The 13,934-nt window shown below is 46.4% G+C and overlaps 1 protein-coding gene and 1 long non-coding RNA gene across 2 annotated transcripts in view; one reads left to right on the top strand and one right to left on the bottom strand.

The window, feature by feature from the left end:
* Window positions 1-13,934, bottom strand: part of ATP6V0E1 (ATPase, H+ transporting, lysosomal 9kDa, V0 subunit e1) — a 21,564-nt gene that overhangs the window by 1,668 nt on the left and 5,962 nt on the right. The window contains exon 3 of the mRNA XM_005879372.2: window positions 6,004-6,126. Within this exon, the coding sequence (XP_005879434.1) occupies window positions 6,033-6,126 (94 nt within the window). The 3' untranslated portion in view covers window positions 6,004-6,032. The remainder of the gene's footprint in view (window positions 1-6,003; window positions 6,127-13,934) is intronic.
* LOC106728363 lies at window positions 9,955-11,571 on the top strand. The gene is made up of 2 exons (XR_001364660.1): window positions 9,955-10,980; window positions 11,135-11,571. It is a non-coding gene; the product is annotated as an uncharacterized LOC106728363 (long non-coding RNA).

Genomic DNA, 13,934 nt, shown 5'->3' with positions numbered 1-13,934 from the left:
TCCTCTAAGGAGCATCTCTCTCCTCCCCCAGCCCGCAGCATGGCTCCTCTGCACAGACCTGAGCTCCAGGCCCAGTAGGAATTTACTTGAGGATACTGAAGAGTGGGTACAGATGTCCTGTCTGGTCATTTTCTAGGAAGAACATACTTGTTAGACTCCCCAACGTTGAGGCCTTTTTGGACAAATAATCACGAAATGAAAAAGTAGGTCTTCAATTTTGAAAAACCATAAAGAAACCGGGAATAATTTTCACTCAAGCTCAATGATAGCCAATTTAAGATAAATGTGAGTGAGCGTTATGTTAAATGGCATACACTTAGGGTTTGCTTTTCGAGTGAATTAAGGAAGCCTGTATTCTAATTGTCTCTCTGATTAGACTGGGATGCGGGAGGGGAACTCGACAAAGAGCCCACACCGTCGTTTTAGAAAATAAGGAGATCACTAAGGCTACTTTCAGATAAAACTGAGAATGAAGACAACATCAAAACACCAAGGCAGACTAGGAAATCTGTTCAGGGAGTTATGTGTAATGTATGTACTTACTACCGGAGATGAACAATAAGAGGCAGTCAAGCAAACTAAGGGTGTGTATTTAACAAGTCAAGGCAAGGCACCAAATGAATGGCAAAAACTGGGGAGCTAAACACATTTAGAGGGAAGACATTACTTTGAAACCAAGTGGCCAGGAAAGAAGTGCAAGGCCTTGCAGGCTGGACACTCACCAAGAAGCACCAGGAAGAACCCCAAGAGAATGGGGGAGCAGAGTAAGACAGAGAATGAAAAATGGTGTTTACTGATCTGCTTTCTAAATTAATGAACGTTGTAGGTAGCGAGAGGCAGGAAAAGGTAAGTAAAGCTAAGTAGGTCAAGATCATGAAAACAGTGGGGCTGGAACCACAGGTCACGGAGGAAAGCGGAACAAAGGCTGCCAAGGTGGTCTGAGGGCAGACCGGGAGGCCTTGACCGCCAGGTCAGAAAGCTGGACATACCAGCAGACTAGTCCTTCTTATCTTTTGTGGCTCAGGGACCTCTGGTGACCCTGCAAAGCTGAGGCTTACAACATGTTACAGTGCATTTCAAGGGGCCTGTACCCGCCAAACCAAGGGGCCTCAGGTTAAGAAAACCTGCCACAGCCCACGGAGAATGGCGGAGGGTTCCGGGCAGGCCGTGAGCTGTTTCAGGAAGTGCTCCCCCAGGAAGACACACAGGGCGCGGTTGTGGATACACTGACTGTAGGAGCAGGGAGACCGGATGAGGAGCCATGCAGTAACTCAGAGCTGAGTGATTGGATCAGAACCTTGACCGCCAGGTCAGAAAGCTGGACATACCAGCAGACTAGTCCTTCTTATCTTTTGTGGCTCAGGGACCTCTGGTGACCCTGACAAAGCTGAGCTTACAACATGTTACAGTGCATTTCAAGGGGCCTGTACCCGCCAAACCAAGGGGCCTCAGGTTAAGAAAACCTGCCACAGCCCACGGAGAATGGCGGAGGGTTCCGGGCAGGCCGTGAGCTGTTTCAGGAAGTGCTCCCCCAGGAAGACACACAGGGCGCGGTTGTGGATACACTGACTGTAGGAGCAGGGAGACCGGATGAGGAGCCATGCAGTAACTCGGAGCTGAGTGATTGGATCAGAAATTAGGGTGTCGGAAGGAACAGACAGAGACATCAACAGGATCAACTGGATTCCAGGAAGAGGAGAAAGAAGTGATCAGCAGGTTCTGACGCTAAGTGACAGAGAAAACTGTAACATCAGGAAGTGAAGTGGAGACATGGCTGAGTCTGAAGTGGCAGCAGAATAGGCAGAGATCAGATCAAAGACATGCTTTGCACCCACAGCAGCCCGCACTGTTTCGCTGGTCACAGGCCTGGCTCTGTTTCACAGGGTCCCCTGCAATGCCCGCTCAGGGCCATGCGCCTCAGGAGCACTCCCATCTTTTTGGAATGCATAGAAAAACAGCTCCCCCGGGGCAGAGGCCTAATTACCAATGCCCTTTCTTCCCCTCCGTCCAGACTGTGGACTAAAACAGAATTGCTGCCCTTTAGGACCATGGCAAACCATGTAAGCTCATCTAACACAGGACAGTGATGTGGCAAACCAACTAACTACAGGACACGGGCTGAAGCCAAATCCACTCCAAGGAGACTACAGACTAGCAGGACACCCCACGGCTGCAGGAAAACGGGACCCGGACAGAAACAGCAGCCTTGCTGCGACAGTTCCATAGTGAGGGGGGCAGGGCTGGCAGGGCGACGATGGAGAGAGCACTGTTCTGACCAGTTCTGGGCAAGACTTCCAGCCAATGAATACGACACGCTAGCACTCAGCCTATCGATACAGGAAGAAAATCACGGCAGGGAAAGTGATTAAAGTAGCAAAAGGTGAACGAGGTGTCAACTGTATTGTTCAGATCAAGTCAACTTCACCTGGATAAAATTTTTCTAAAGCTTTCACAACTGCTTCTCATTTTCCTCTTGCTGAATATCATGTCTAGCTTACACCTGCTAATTTCCAAACCTGGGTTCTTAAATCATGCACAAGATCAAACACTTTTCCTCACCAGATGAAGAAGGCCTGCGGCTGGATTCTGCACCTCTTCATCATCCCACTTCATCATCAAAGTTCAAAGTTCAAAATTAGCTCAATCTTTTGAGTTTACCACCAAGAAAAGTGAAGTCCTGTCTTACGAGTTCTCCCTGCTCCAATGCTACACACACATTAGATCTCTTGATGTGGTTGGTCACTCCAAAGGCCTAGAGTCCTGGTATTGCCATAATCACCACCTCAAACGTGGAATAAACATGACAGGGTGTTCATAACTACGGTTCGCCTGGCTGTGCCCTTCTACTTCCTGGCACTTTGCTTCTAAAGGAACAACCTTTTAATATAAGGGTTTCAAGCAGCAGCCCCAGTTGGTGCTGTGGACCAGAGTGCAAACGTTAGGAAGTCATCAATTAGGTTTACACATACACAAGACCGAGAAGAACGGCCAATGAAACCTTCAGATCCACACACCAGTGTATTCAGGGCCAGAGGGCCCAATTCTAAGGGAAGGAGGTGAGGCTCGGAGAGGTCATGAAAGGCAGTGCTGAAGTGCTCAGCTTTGAAGCCCCATCGGCATCCTTACCTAACATTCACTATAGTGAAAAAGGTTAGAAAACTGGAGACCTTGCGGGGGAAAAAAGGCAGGTAAGAAGATGTTATGAATCCGATCTTTTAAAAAAATCTATGTAAGAGGGAAATCAAAACGCCTTTGGGCAAAGAAGAAAAAACTGACTATTTACCTATCAGATTGGCACAAATCCAGCTGAGGAACAGGCTATACTGTTGGTGGGAATGCAAAAACAGCACAATCCCTAGAGAAGGGAATGTGTAATATCTAAAAAAAGTATTTTTACCTTTAACCCAGAAATTTTATTTTCAGGGAATCTAACTCAAAGATCACTAGCAAAAATATACAATGTCGCCCTGGCCAGTGTGGCTCAGGTGACTGTCCCATACACTGCAAGGTTGTGGGTTCAATTCCCAGTCAGGGCATAGGTTGCAGTTTCAATCCTCGGTTAGGTATGTATAGGAGGCAACCTATTGATGTTTCTCTCTCATATCAATGTGTTTTCTTTTTTCTCTCTCTCCCTCCCTTCTTTCCCCCTCTCAAAAAAAAAAAAAAAAAAAGATCAATGAACATGTCCTTGAATAATGATTAAAAATATATATATAATGTCATATGCACAGGATATTATTGTGGCTTTATTAACAATAGCAAAAGACTAGAAAAACCCAGAAAGACATCAATGGCTATGAAAAGACTTGAGGAAGATCTCTATACACTGATAGGAGCAAGCTCTAGGCTTCTGTGTTCAGGGAAAAAGCAAGCTATAGAATAGTATAGATATCTTTTCCGTAATAGCTGTGTGTGTGTGGGGGGGAGGATGGAGATAACATACACACACACACACACACACACACACGTATGTATTTGCTTATCCTAAGCAAAATGAAACACTTAAAGGATAGACTTCTCTGAATATATCTTGCTTACAATTTTGACTTTGGAAATATGTTTTACATATTCAAAATAGCAGCAAATAAAAAAATTACCATGAATTGAACACAAAATAAAACTTAATCTAACTACATATCAACTTGATAACCCCTAGAAACAATAATTATTTCAAGGATTTCAGAAAACAGCATTATGTTCTTTATTCATTCTAAGGACAAATAAAGCAGAAAAGATATCCTAAACTGCACTCAATAAAGTTATAGTTGGTAGTTATAATGTTATTTTGAAACTATTTTATATGTACTGTAGGATAACGAAAGTAAATAAGTTACTGTCTTTAAGAACTAAGATTTTCAGTATATGTGAATGATACTCAAGTATAAAAAACCAAAGAAGTAAAAAACCTTAATGTCAAATTTGAATTAGAAATGCTAACATGAACTCATGATCCTTTTTCTTCTTAAAAGTACACACCTCTGGCTCTGTCCATTGTAAAGACTTAGAAGCAACAACACCCCAGCAGAAACAGGCGCAATCAGATCCTGACTTGCAAATACCATTCCCACTGAAAGGAACCGGGGCCAGCCGGGCTGGAGGACTGATGAGTGAGCCAGGATCCTTTCGGTGGGAAATTCAGAAAGCAATTGGAGGAGCAGTTGGTTCGAAGCCTGGGCCAGGACACATACAAGAGAGGGGTCTGGGCCATCTTGATGTTGCCAGAAAGTAAGGAAACAAACAAAGACTAGTATCAAAAGGACATATAAGCCCATCTAGACAGGGTCCCATAGGCCAAAGAAAGAACAGTCTATAATAATCTATAATAATAAAAGCATAATATGCTAAGTAGACCAGACAGCCGAACAACCTTTGGGATGAAGCCGGGGCTGCAAGGGCCGAGGCAAGCCGCCGCGGCTGCTAGGGCTAAGCCCCTTGCACGAATTTTGTGCATCGGGCCTCTAGTTGAACATAAAAAGGATAATAAATGTAATTGATTACATTTAAAAAGGGGAAAACAAGAAAACTCTCTGGGTATCCTCAAAGGAACTTGAGCACCAACAACTTGTAGTCTGAAAATTTTTAAAAACTTAAATATGTATTCTGCTTTTCCTGTATGATCTATATTTCAAGGTTTATCAATAATCCTCATTGATGAGGGGAAGTTCTCCTTTTTGAAAGAGTTCATCGAATCAAATGTAGAACTAGAAACTCACCATTTTGCAATTTCTACGGAAACACTCAATTCAGACTACGCTCAGTAATGGATAAAATCACTGGGTGGAAGGCCGACAGAGAACTTCACAATTGGAGGACCAGACTGCTGTTACCTGAACCCATTGATCACCTTAGCATCACTAAAGCCAGGGAGCCAGACACCATGTGTCTCCTGACAGGCACAGTACCACCAACGAGGTGCCCTTGCCCCAAAGCTGTACCAGAACCCAGTCAAACATTTAGCACTAACTCCACTTTATCAAAATGATGGAGACAGAGGAACAAACTACATGACAGGCTTTCCGCCTCTCAGCTGGTGTTTAAATCTTTCCGCTCTACCACTCCTGACCTCTAATACTCAGAACCAAATAAAAGCTGCAATTTGAAGACCAATTTTCAAAAAACACCTGTCTCTCTCTATCCAGAGCATTCAGAAAGGCTAATTTCAAAGGCACTTCTTGAAGCTGCTGGGTCTTGTAACATCAACTACCAGTGGTCGCTTTCCTGAACTGTGCCTAAAAGATGGCATGCAAAATCAATCCTGTACATCAAACTGGATTTTAAATGGCAGGGTAACAGGAGAATTTAAGAGAATCTTACGGATAAATCCTTTGGTAAAGCAAATGACCTAAGTCCCAAATTTGCTTCTGCTCTTCATGAGATCATGTTTGCTTCCAGTGCCTGCCCTTGCCAAGTGTTAAAGTGGCCACAGAACTCTGAGAAAAAGTCAAGGCAAACTCTAGCTGAGTGACTGACAACACTGATGAGAAAGGTCAAGGGTATAGTCACCTCGATGGCTGGGCAGCGGGTCTTCTCCCTCAAGGCCAGTGATGCTTGAGATACCAGATGGTTTCATTTTTCAACTGTGGTCCAAAGAGAGGGTTGAGTTGGGCCAGAATTGCAATCAGCCAACTGAAAGAATAATGGGGGAGGAATGACAACGAAAGTGGTGAAGTCATGCGGGAACAGGACCATTTTCAATCAGGATGGGGGGAAAGGAGCTTTAATAAAACTTGAGTCTACTCTGTTTAGACCAACCTTCAAAACAAGTTCCTAACACACTGTGCTAAAGGGAGCCCAGCTAACAGCTTATAACAAACTGGTTCACAGGACACACCTGGCCTTGGTTTCGACACGTATTACAAAGTGAAGCTTCCTCACAGTACAGCTCTGTCTTTTCTCAGTTTCTTCATTCTTCATCTAAGTACCTAAGATTTCCTGAATTCATGTATCTTTACCTCAGAGTGTGTTTTTTTATTCTTTATTGTTGAAAGTATTACAGTCCTCCTTTTCCCCCCACTGACCCCCTCCAGCCCACCCCCGCTACCCGCTCAGAGTGTTTCTACCTAATCTCAAACTCGGGAAAAACTGGTGTTCCTTTATCCATTCTACAAATGCTAAGACCCACAGCCCAGATGCCACACCCACTTGTACTGGTACAGCCAGGTTAAATTTCAGCCCACCATCTCCCAATTAGGCTCTAACCCTTGAGTGCCCCTTCTCTAACCACCATCGCCACTACAATGAGCCCCAGGAAAGGTGAACCAAATGGCTGGCTTTAACAACTGCTCATTCAGACTATAAGTGACAGGAGTGGCTCTGGATTATGGACTGCTTATGCCGGAAGTACAATGGTGTTACATAGAACCCCAGGGTCAGACGTGAACAACAGCACAAACTGTCTTTAATGTTTTCTCATACTGTTCACAGTGGTTTTATATCTGGTAGAATTAGTCACAAACCCAATGACGTTTGAGAACGACGGAGCTAGAACCAAAGCAAAGAAATGTTAGGGCCTTGAATTCCCCTATAAGAGGGGAACTAGCCAAACCCCACCAGGCCATTATCTGGTTGGATCTCTATTTTTTCATTTACGGTCATTTTTAGAATTCTTCCAATCAAAGGATCCAAAGGCCGGTGCTGCTCACCTATGACCAGCACTGCACAGAAGCTTGCGCCCACAGAAACAGTGCACCTGCCCTCCCCACCCCACCCCACAAAAGGCGGTTTTGTGACAGGTAACCTGATACCTGAGAAGACGGGGCCAAAGCAGATACCTCCAGCTGACTCACTTTATAAACAAAAAGCTAATTCAGATGAGATTCTCTGATCTGTCCTGAGAACTAGAGTATTAAACACAAACAAAATACCAAGACGTGTAGTTGGGGTGTAACATCTCTCTGACGCGGTAATAAAAGAGGGAGGACCGCGCAGGCAGGCACCGGAACTCTGACTGCAGCGAACACTCACTCACGGTGCGGAGCTCAGTCATGGAAAATTCCACAGACCCAGGACTTCCCCACGCCCAGCAGGCAGAGAGCTGACGGTAACAGCAGCCGCCCGTCCTTTCATCAGGGACTGAGGTAACTGGCTAACGCTTGGACACGTGAAAAAAAGGATGTTAGAACCTAAACGAGACTGTCCCCTTTCTTCACCAAAAACGTACAGCGCTGAATGAAAGCCCAGCTCCCGGCACTTTCTGTGCTGCTGTGCAGCGGGTTCTCCCTCCTGGCTGCACGCTGGAATGACCAGCGAGCTTGTAAAATTACTGACGCTCTGCTTCCCCTGGAACCTTTCCTTTAATCCTCCCATAACACAGTTAAGGAAACTGAGGCAGGCAGAGGCTAAATGATTTGCCTGCGCTCACACTACTAATTAGGTGGCAGCAGCTCCTGAACCAGAAATCCAGTCTGACTAATGCTCCCACTACAAAAGCTACCTGGTGAAGTACTGACATTTCGAAGGCATCCCTTTAGCAGAATCTAAACTGATCTGGGGAATAAGGAAATAAGCCATCTGCTGATTATTGATTAAATCCAGGGCAAGCCTTTGGTACCTGAGGTAAGGAAGAGATATCTAGAAGCGAGAACAAAGGCTACTTTGCTTGCTCATGTCAGGATTGAGAAACTTTTTTGAATTTAATTTTCCATATTATTTTTAATGTTTTGATTCAAGCAAAACATCTCACTTAAAAACCCCAACAAACCACAGTTCAAGGAAGTTCCTGGGGAAATGGCCCAGGCCTTCCCTCTGAAATTTCATGGGGGAATTGTCCCCCTCTGACCAGCTGAGCTCTGTGCCTGCCCTTCCGACTCCGACCCGACTTGAAATTTCCACAAACACAGTGGAGAACTGGGAGGGGAAAATCCAGTCTGAATTGATGGAAGTGGGTGGAGGAAGAGGTCATATTCCAATGATCCTATTACTTCATGTGTCCAGGAAGAGAGAACGAAATGTACCCTTCAAATCTGCCAAACTGTTCCCCATGTCCCCATAACCTAAGCCCAGCCTCATAACCAACCATCTGAGATATTCAAATGCCTGGGGCAGCTATGGTGCCGTGACATCAGTCTGCAGAGCTGGCATGGGCCAGAAGTCAAGTCCATGCTCCTTATTCTAAAGACAGGACACTAAGCACTAGAGAGCATAATCCCCCCAGTGAGTCCGTGAAAGAGCCGGCTGGGACCCCGGGCTCTGGGGTCCCACTGTGCCAGCTGACACCAATGTCCCGGTCTATCCCACTATCGTTACCAATGCCACGCTCCAGGTCAGCTCTGGGGATGCAAAGAGGAATGAGAAGAGGGACCAAGCCCTGCAGGGCCCGTGAACTTGTGAGAGAGAAACCAGGAAGCAGTGGACTGTGCTCTGGGAGGGTTCATTCTACACGCACTCCCGGCCACTTGTCAGCTCAGCTCTGGATGATTAGGGTGCTCCAACCAGACGGCATGTCCTCCCCACAGAAGAGGCAACACCCAACTCTCTCAAATCTCGCTTTGTTCCTTTGTTTCACACTCAGATATGAGAACAGGGAGCAGAGCGGCACGGTTACTTCCCGGTGACGCACAGATCAAGCGGATAAATGCCTGCTTCCCTGTTGGCAAGAACTTCTCTTCTGATCCACTGTCCCTCCAGCGAGGGCAATGACACGAGTGACCTCTATCAGTGGCTTCCTTAAGAGACAGCAGAGACACAGAAGAGTGACTTGCACTATGTCCACCGAGATAATCTCTACTATCTGCCCTCATCCCAATCCACTGAAACAAATTCCTTCAAAGGCACATATTATTGGATGCTATTAGAAGATATGAATTCAGTATTGGGCAGGGTTGGGTTTTAAATCCAGCTATCTATCTATATATATGAAAGGCTAATATGCTAAATGTCCGACTGTCTGACCGGTCGCTATGATGCGCACTGACCACCAGAGGAGCAGACGCTCAACGCCGGAGCTGCGGAGCTGTGGTGACTTGGCAGCGGCAGTCCCGAAACCAGAGAGGAGGATGCCCGATTCCTCGCGGGGCCTACCACCAGAGGAGCAGACGCTCAACGCCGGAGCTGCGGTGACTTGGCAGCGGCAGTTCTCGGGAGACGCACCCCGAAACCAGAGAGGAGGGAGACCGATTCCTCATGGGGCCTCGCGATTCCACCTTCGGCCATGGGTTATGTTGTTGCTGGGGCACTGTCGCCCCGAATCTGGTTTACTGCACTATTGCATTTGCGTTCCACATGCTGTACAACAGCAACTTTGCAGAGTGCCCTCTCGCACTCGGGGACCCCTGGGGGATGTCTGAGAGCCGGTTTCGGCCCGATCCCCGCAGGCCAAGCAGGCCGAGGGACCCCCACCTGCCAGAGGGACCCCCTGCTCACTCCGCAGACGCCAGGGAGGGGCCGTGGGAGGTTGGCTCCAGGGTGTGTCCAGCCCTTCTCGCCCAGTCCTGCCCCACCGGCCCCTTCTAATTAATTTCAATGTGCACAAATCTGTGCACTGGGTCACTACTAATAAATATTAGCTGACTATCTCCAGGCAAGTGGCCTTACAACCCCAAGCCTCAGTTTCCCCTTTTGTAAAGTGAAGATAATAAACCTTGCCTCAAGATGTTAAGAAATAAAGAGAGACTATATGCAAGTGCTCTGTGGAGTAGTTGACAAACAGAGGTTTAATAAACACTAGTTACTCCTTCTCTTTCTCGCGAGACAGCTACAATGCACTGAGGCACGGAATGAGATACAACCTGTGCGCTGCACACAGGAGTCCCTCAGGCAGCACTGAGTCATCCCCGTCTCCGCCTCTCCTCCCACCCCTCCCCCCTGTGGCAGGCGGAATTCTTGGATGTCCCCCAAGACACCCAACCCCTGGCAGGCTCACCGTCTAAACCCAAGACAGTGAATACGATGATGGTCACTCCTGTGATCAGTGTCTAACAGACAGCTGGCCTGAGGGAAGGGAAGTCATCCTGGGTGGACGTGACCTACTTGGGTGAGTTCCTAAAAGGGACAGGGCTCTCCCTGACAAAAGGCATGTGGAGCGTGTGTATCACTTATGAGTGATTAGCTCGGAACATACCCTTTAGTATGCACTCAGAGAAACTGAATTCCTTTTTCTCTCCTTAAAGAGAGGACGGTGATAAGCTGTCTCGGTAGAGGGAGCTGGAGGGACATTGCAGGCGGGGACAGGGAGTCTGGGAGTACATTTGGCGAAGCCCAGAACATGGTTGCTCTTTGGTCTCGTAGCCTCAGCCTGGAAATAACCTTCCTGCAGGCCTCTGACCCCACAACCAGAGTCCCCGCATGGCCCGCAGGCTCCAGAGGCCTGCTGCACCGGCACAGGCACTGGGCCACAAACCGAGGCCCTGGCCACCTGCTCTCCTGCCTGTACTCAGAAGGTGGCACACTGCTTGCCCAGCAGCTCCAGACCAACTCCAGCCTGGCCAAACCAACAAACTGTCTCTGCTGTCGGGTGGACTGAGCCACACCTTCTCCAACGAGGTCTGAATCCTTTTCAAGTTTGTCTTTCCTTGAGTCTCCCTCAGCCCGAGGATCATATAGAGTTTCCTTATATCTTACACTCTTTTGTCAGAGCTTATAATTTTGTTACACTTCCCCTGCCTAACCTACTGTGTGATTTTTATCTCCTTATTAGACTCAGACTGCTACAGGATGAGAAGGATTTTACACAAAGGAGACTCTATTGCTGGCTTTGAAGTTGGAAGGGCTGCTCCACAAGGAATGTGGGTAGCCTCTAGGAGCTGGGAATGACCCGCAACTAATAGCCAACCTGAACTGAATTCTGCCACAGCCATAGGAGCTTAGAAGAGGACCCCAAGCTCCAGATGAGAAGGTACAAAATGATTTTTCATTAACCTTATGCCAACCCTATCTCTAATGACCCTTTCATACGGCAGGGATATGCCCTATTTTTGCCAGCCCTTGAAATAGCTTTCCTTTCTTTTCTACATACTTTCTATATCAGGCCTTCCAGTTCAAAGTCTGTAACAATACTCTTACTTTCCAAATTAGAAAGGAAAAAAATTATACAGGCAGAATAAGAAAAATACATTTTTCATCTAGCAGATTTCCCTTCCACTATAAATAGTCAAGAGAGCCAAATATTTTCAATGTATCCATGAGAGAAATGTAAGTAATTCTCAGACCAAAAAGCTAAGTGAAGGCAAGTACCCAGAGAGGAAAGGAAAGTGACTGCAGATAGCTTTCTGAACCTTGAGACTATATACTAACATAGATGAACTTGAGACCTCACAGGACATGGGGAACAGCAGATAAAGCCCAGGGCCCATGCAAGGTAAAGAATCTAATACAATTTTCACATACCTCCCCGCAAAAACCCAAGACCCCAAGGTGAGGATAAATCAAGCAGAACCCCCTCAAGAGAAATGCTAGGAAAATCACCTGTCTCAAACAAATATAAGTACCAAGAAGGAAGAATTGGTCACCACTGAGAATTGGTTATCATGATGGTTTACAACTCAAATTCATTCTGTGGTTTTTAAAAAGTAAACACATATCAAGAATTTTACTTAATTTCAGCCACATTGGTGATGGCCTTAGGCATCTAACAGAAGCCATGTAAATCCTTTCTGGGAGGAGCCCACCTTCATACCAGACCTCAAAGAAGTCATACATATAAAATTATAGGGAAAATTAACAGCTTGCAGTCAACCATAACTAAACACATATGGAAACAAGGTACCATGAGTAGAAGGCAGCAAAGAGCAGACACAGACATGTAAGGGCTTTCAATACTGGAATGATCAGATACAGGTTATAAATAAACTCTGTCTTAAGAAATAAGATAAGCTTAAAATATGTGCAGGGAGAAAGAAGGAAGAGGGGGAGGGAGGGAAGGAGGAAGGAAAGGAAAAAGGGAGGGGGAAGCAAAACTATAAAAGCAAAAGAACTTCTACAGAAATAAAAACTATACTACCTGAAAATAAAAATGTCAATAGGTGAGGTTCTGGTTCTGGTATTAGCAGAGTATCAAACTCATTCTATAGACAGTACATTAATAAACTCTAATAACAAAATATGAAAACCAACTATTAGATAGTACTAGAGACTGGAAATCTCAGAAATAAATTAAAACAAGAAAAAGAAGAACCCAGTGGAAATTTTAGAACTAAAAAGTATAATACACAAACTGAAAAAAAAAATCACTGGGTGGGCCTACTAACAGATTGGAGATGAAAGAAGAAATAGTGGACAGGCCTTTTTGGAGAAACTGACAAGGGGATTCTGAAACGTATGTGGCTATTTTACAACAGCTAATAACCTTGAAGAGCACACAGGGAGGACTCTGACTTCCTGATTTCAGTACAAAGCTACAATACCCAAGACAGTATGGATCCGTCATAAGCCTCGACAAAGAGATCACTGAACAGAACAGATAGTTTGGAAATAGACTCACAGGTATGTGGTCAAGTCATTTTGAACAAAGATGCCAAAGCAATTGAATGGAGAAAGGAAATTCTTCAATCAATGGTGCAGTTGTACTGGGAAACAAAACTACCCAACCGCCGGCCTCTCACTGCCCGCTTATGGAAAGCCTCAGGTGCAGTTCTCGCCTAACAACCGGAACTGTAAGAACTAAGCTCAACAGATCTATCTTCTTTTATCTCAATTTTTGCCAGAAAAAATACTTTTCCCCAAACCTCCCAGGACCATGTACCATGATCTAAATTCCTTCCCAGACTGCTCTGCTCATCTCACAACCTGACCCAACATCCCGCCCTTCGCCTTCTCCCACCCGCTTCCACTGGGTTCTCTGTAACTTGCTCCAAGAGCTGCCACTCACTCACACAACTCCTCCTGTTCTCACACTTAGGCTGCCTCCAGCTGCCCTGAAACCTGGCTCCCTGGAAGCTCTCAATCAGAAAGGGCTGACATCAGATGGCTCAGGCTTGGCGATGGGAGTGCGAACTTCTTTGCTCCTCTCCCCACCCCCCCCACCCCCAAATGCTGCCTCCAGAGAGTTCTCTCCCACTCTCATGGAATACTGACTTCCACTTTGGGGAGCATGCCTGCTGAGTTTACTACCCTCTGATTCCTTCATACATTCTGGCCACTCCCCCTACTTCAACAGGGAATGCTCAAGGGTGCCGTTTTCTGGCCCTCCTCACCTGTGCACCTAAATGCTGGCACTCCTGAGCTGTGGCCTGGCCTCTCTTTTTAGGGCATGTTCCTCAACGGCAGCGGTACTGACATCTGGGGCTGACTGGTTCTTTGCTGGGAGGAGGGGGCTGTCCTGTCCACTGTCGGAAGTACAGCCGCATCCCTGGCCTCTGCCCCCCGGACGCCAGCAGCAGCCGCAGCAGACAACCACTGCCTGAGGAAATCAGCCTCAGGCCCTCAACTATCTCTCCTTATATCCGGTTTCCCATTTGACATCTCTCCGAAGTTTCACCAGCATGTCAATCTTAGCCTGT

This window comes from Myotis brandtii, unplaced genomic scaffold (assembly GCF_000412655.1).
Source record: "Myotis brandtii unplaced genomic scaffold, ASM41265v1 scaffold6, whole genome shotgun sequence".
NCBI classification, from domain to species: Eukaryota; Metazoa; Chordata; class Mammalia; order Chiroptera; family Vespertilionidae; genus Myotis; species Myotis brandtii.
The sequence above is the reverse complement of the archived record's forward strand: the minus strand, read 5'-3'. Positions and strand labels throughout refer to the sequence as shown.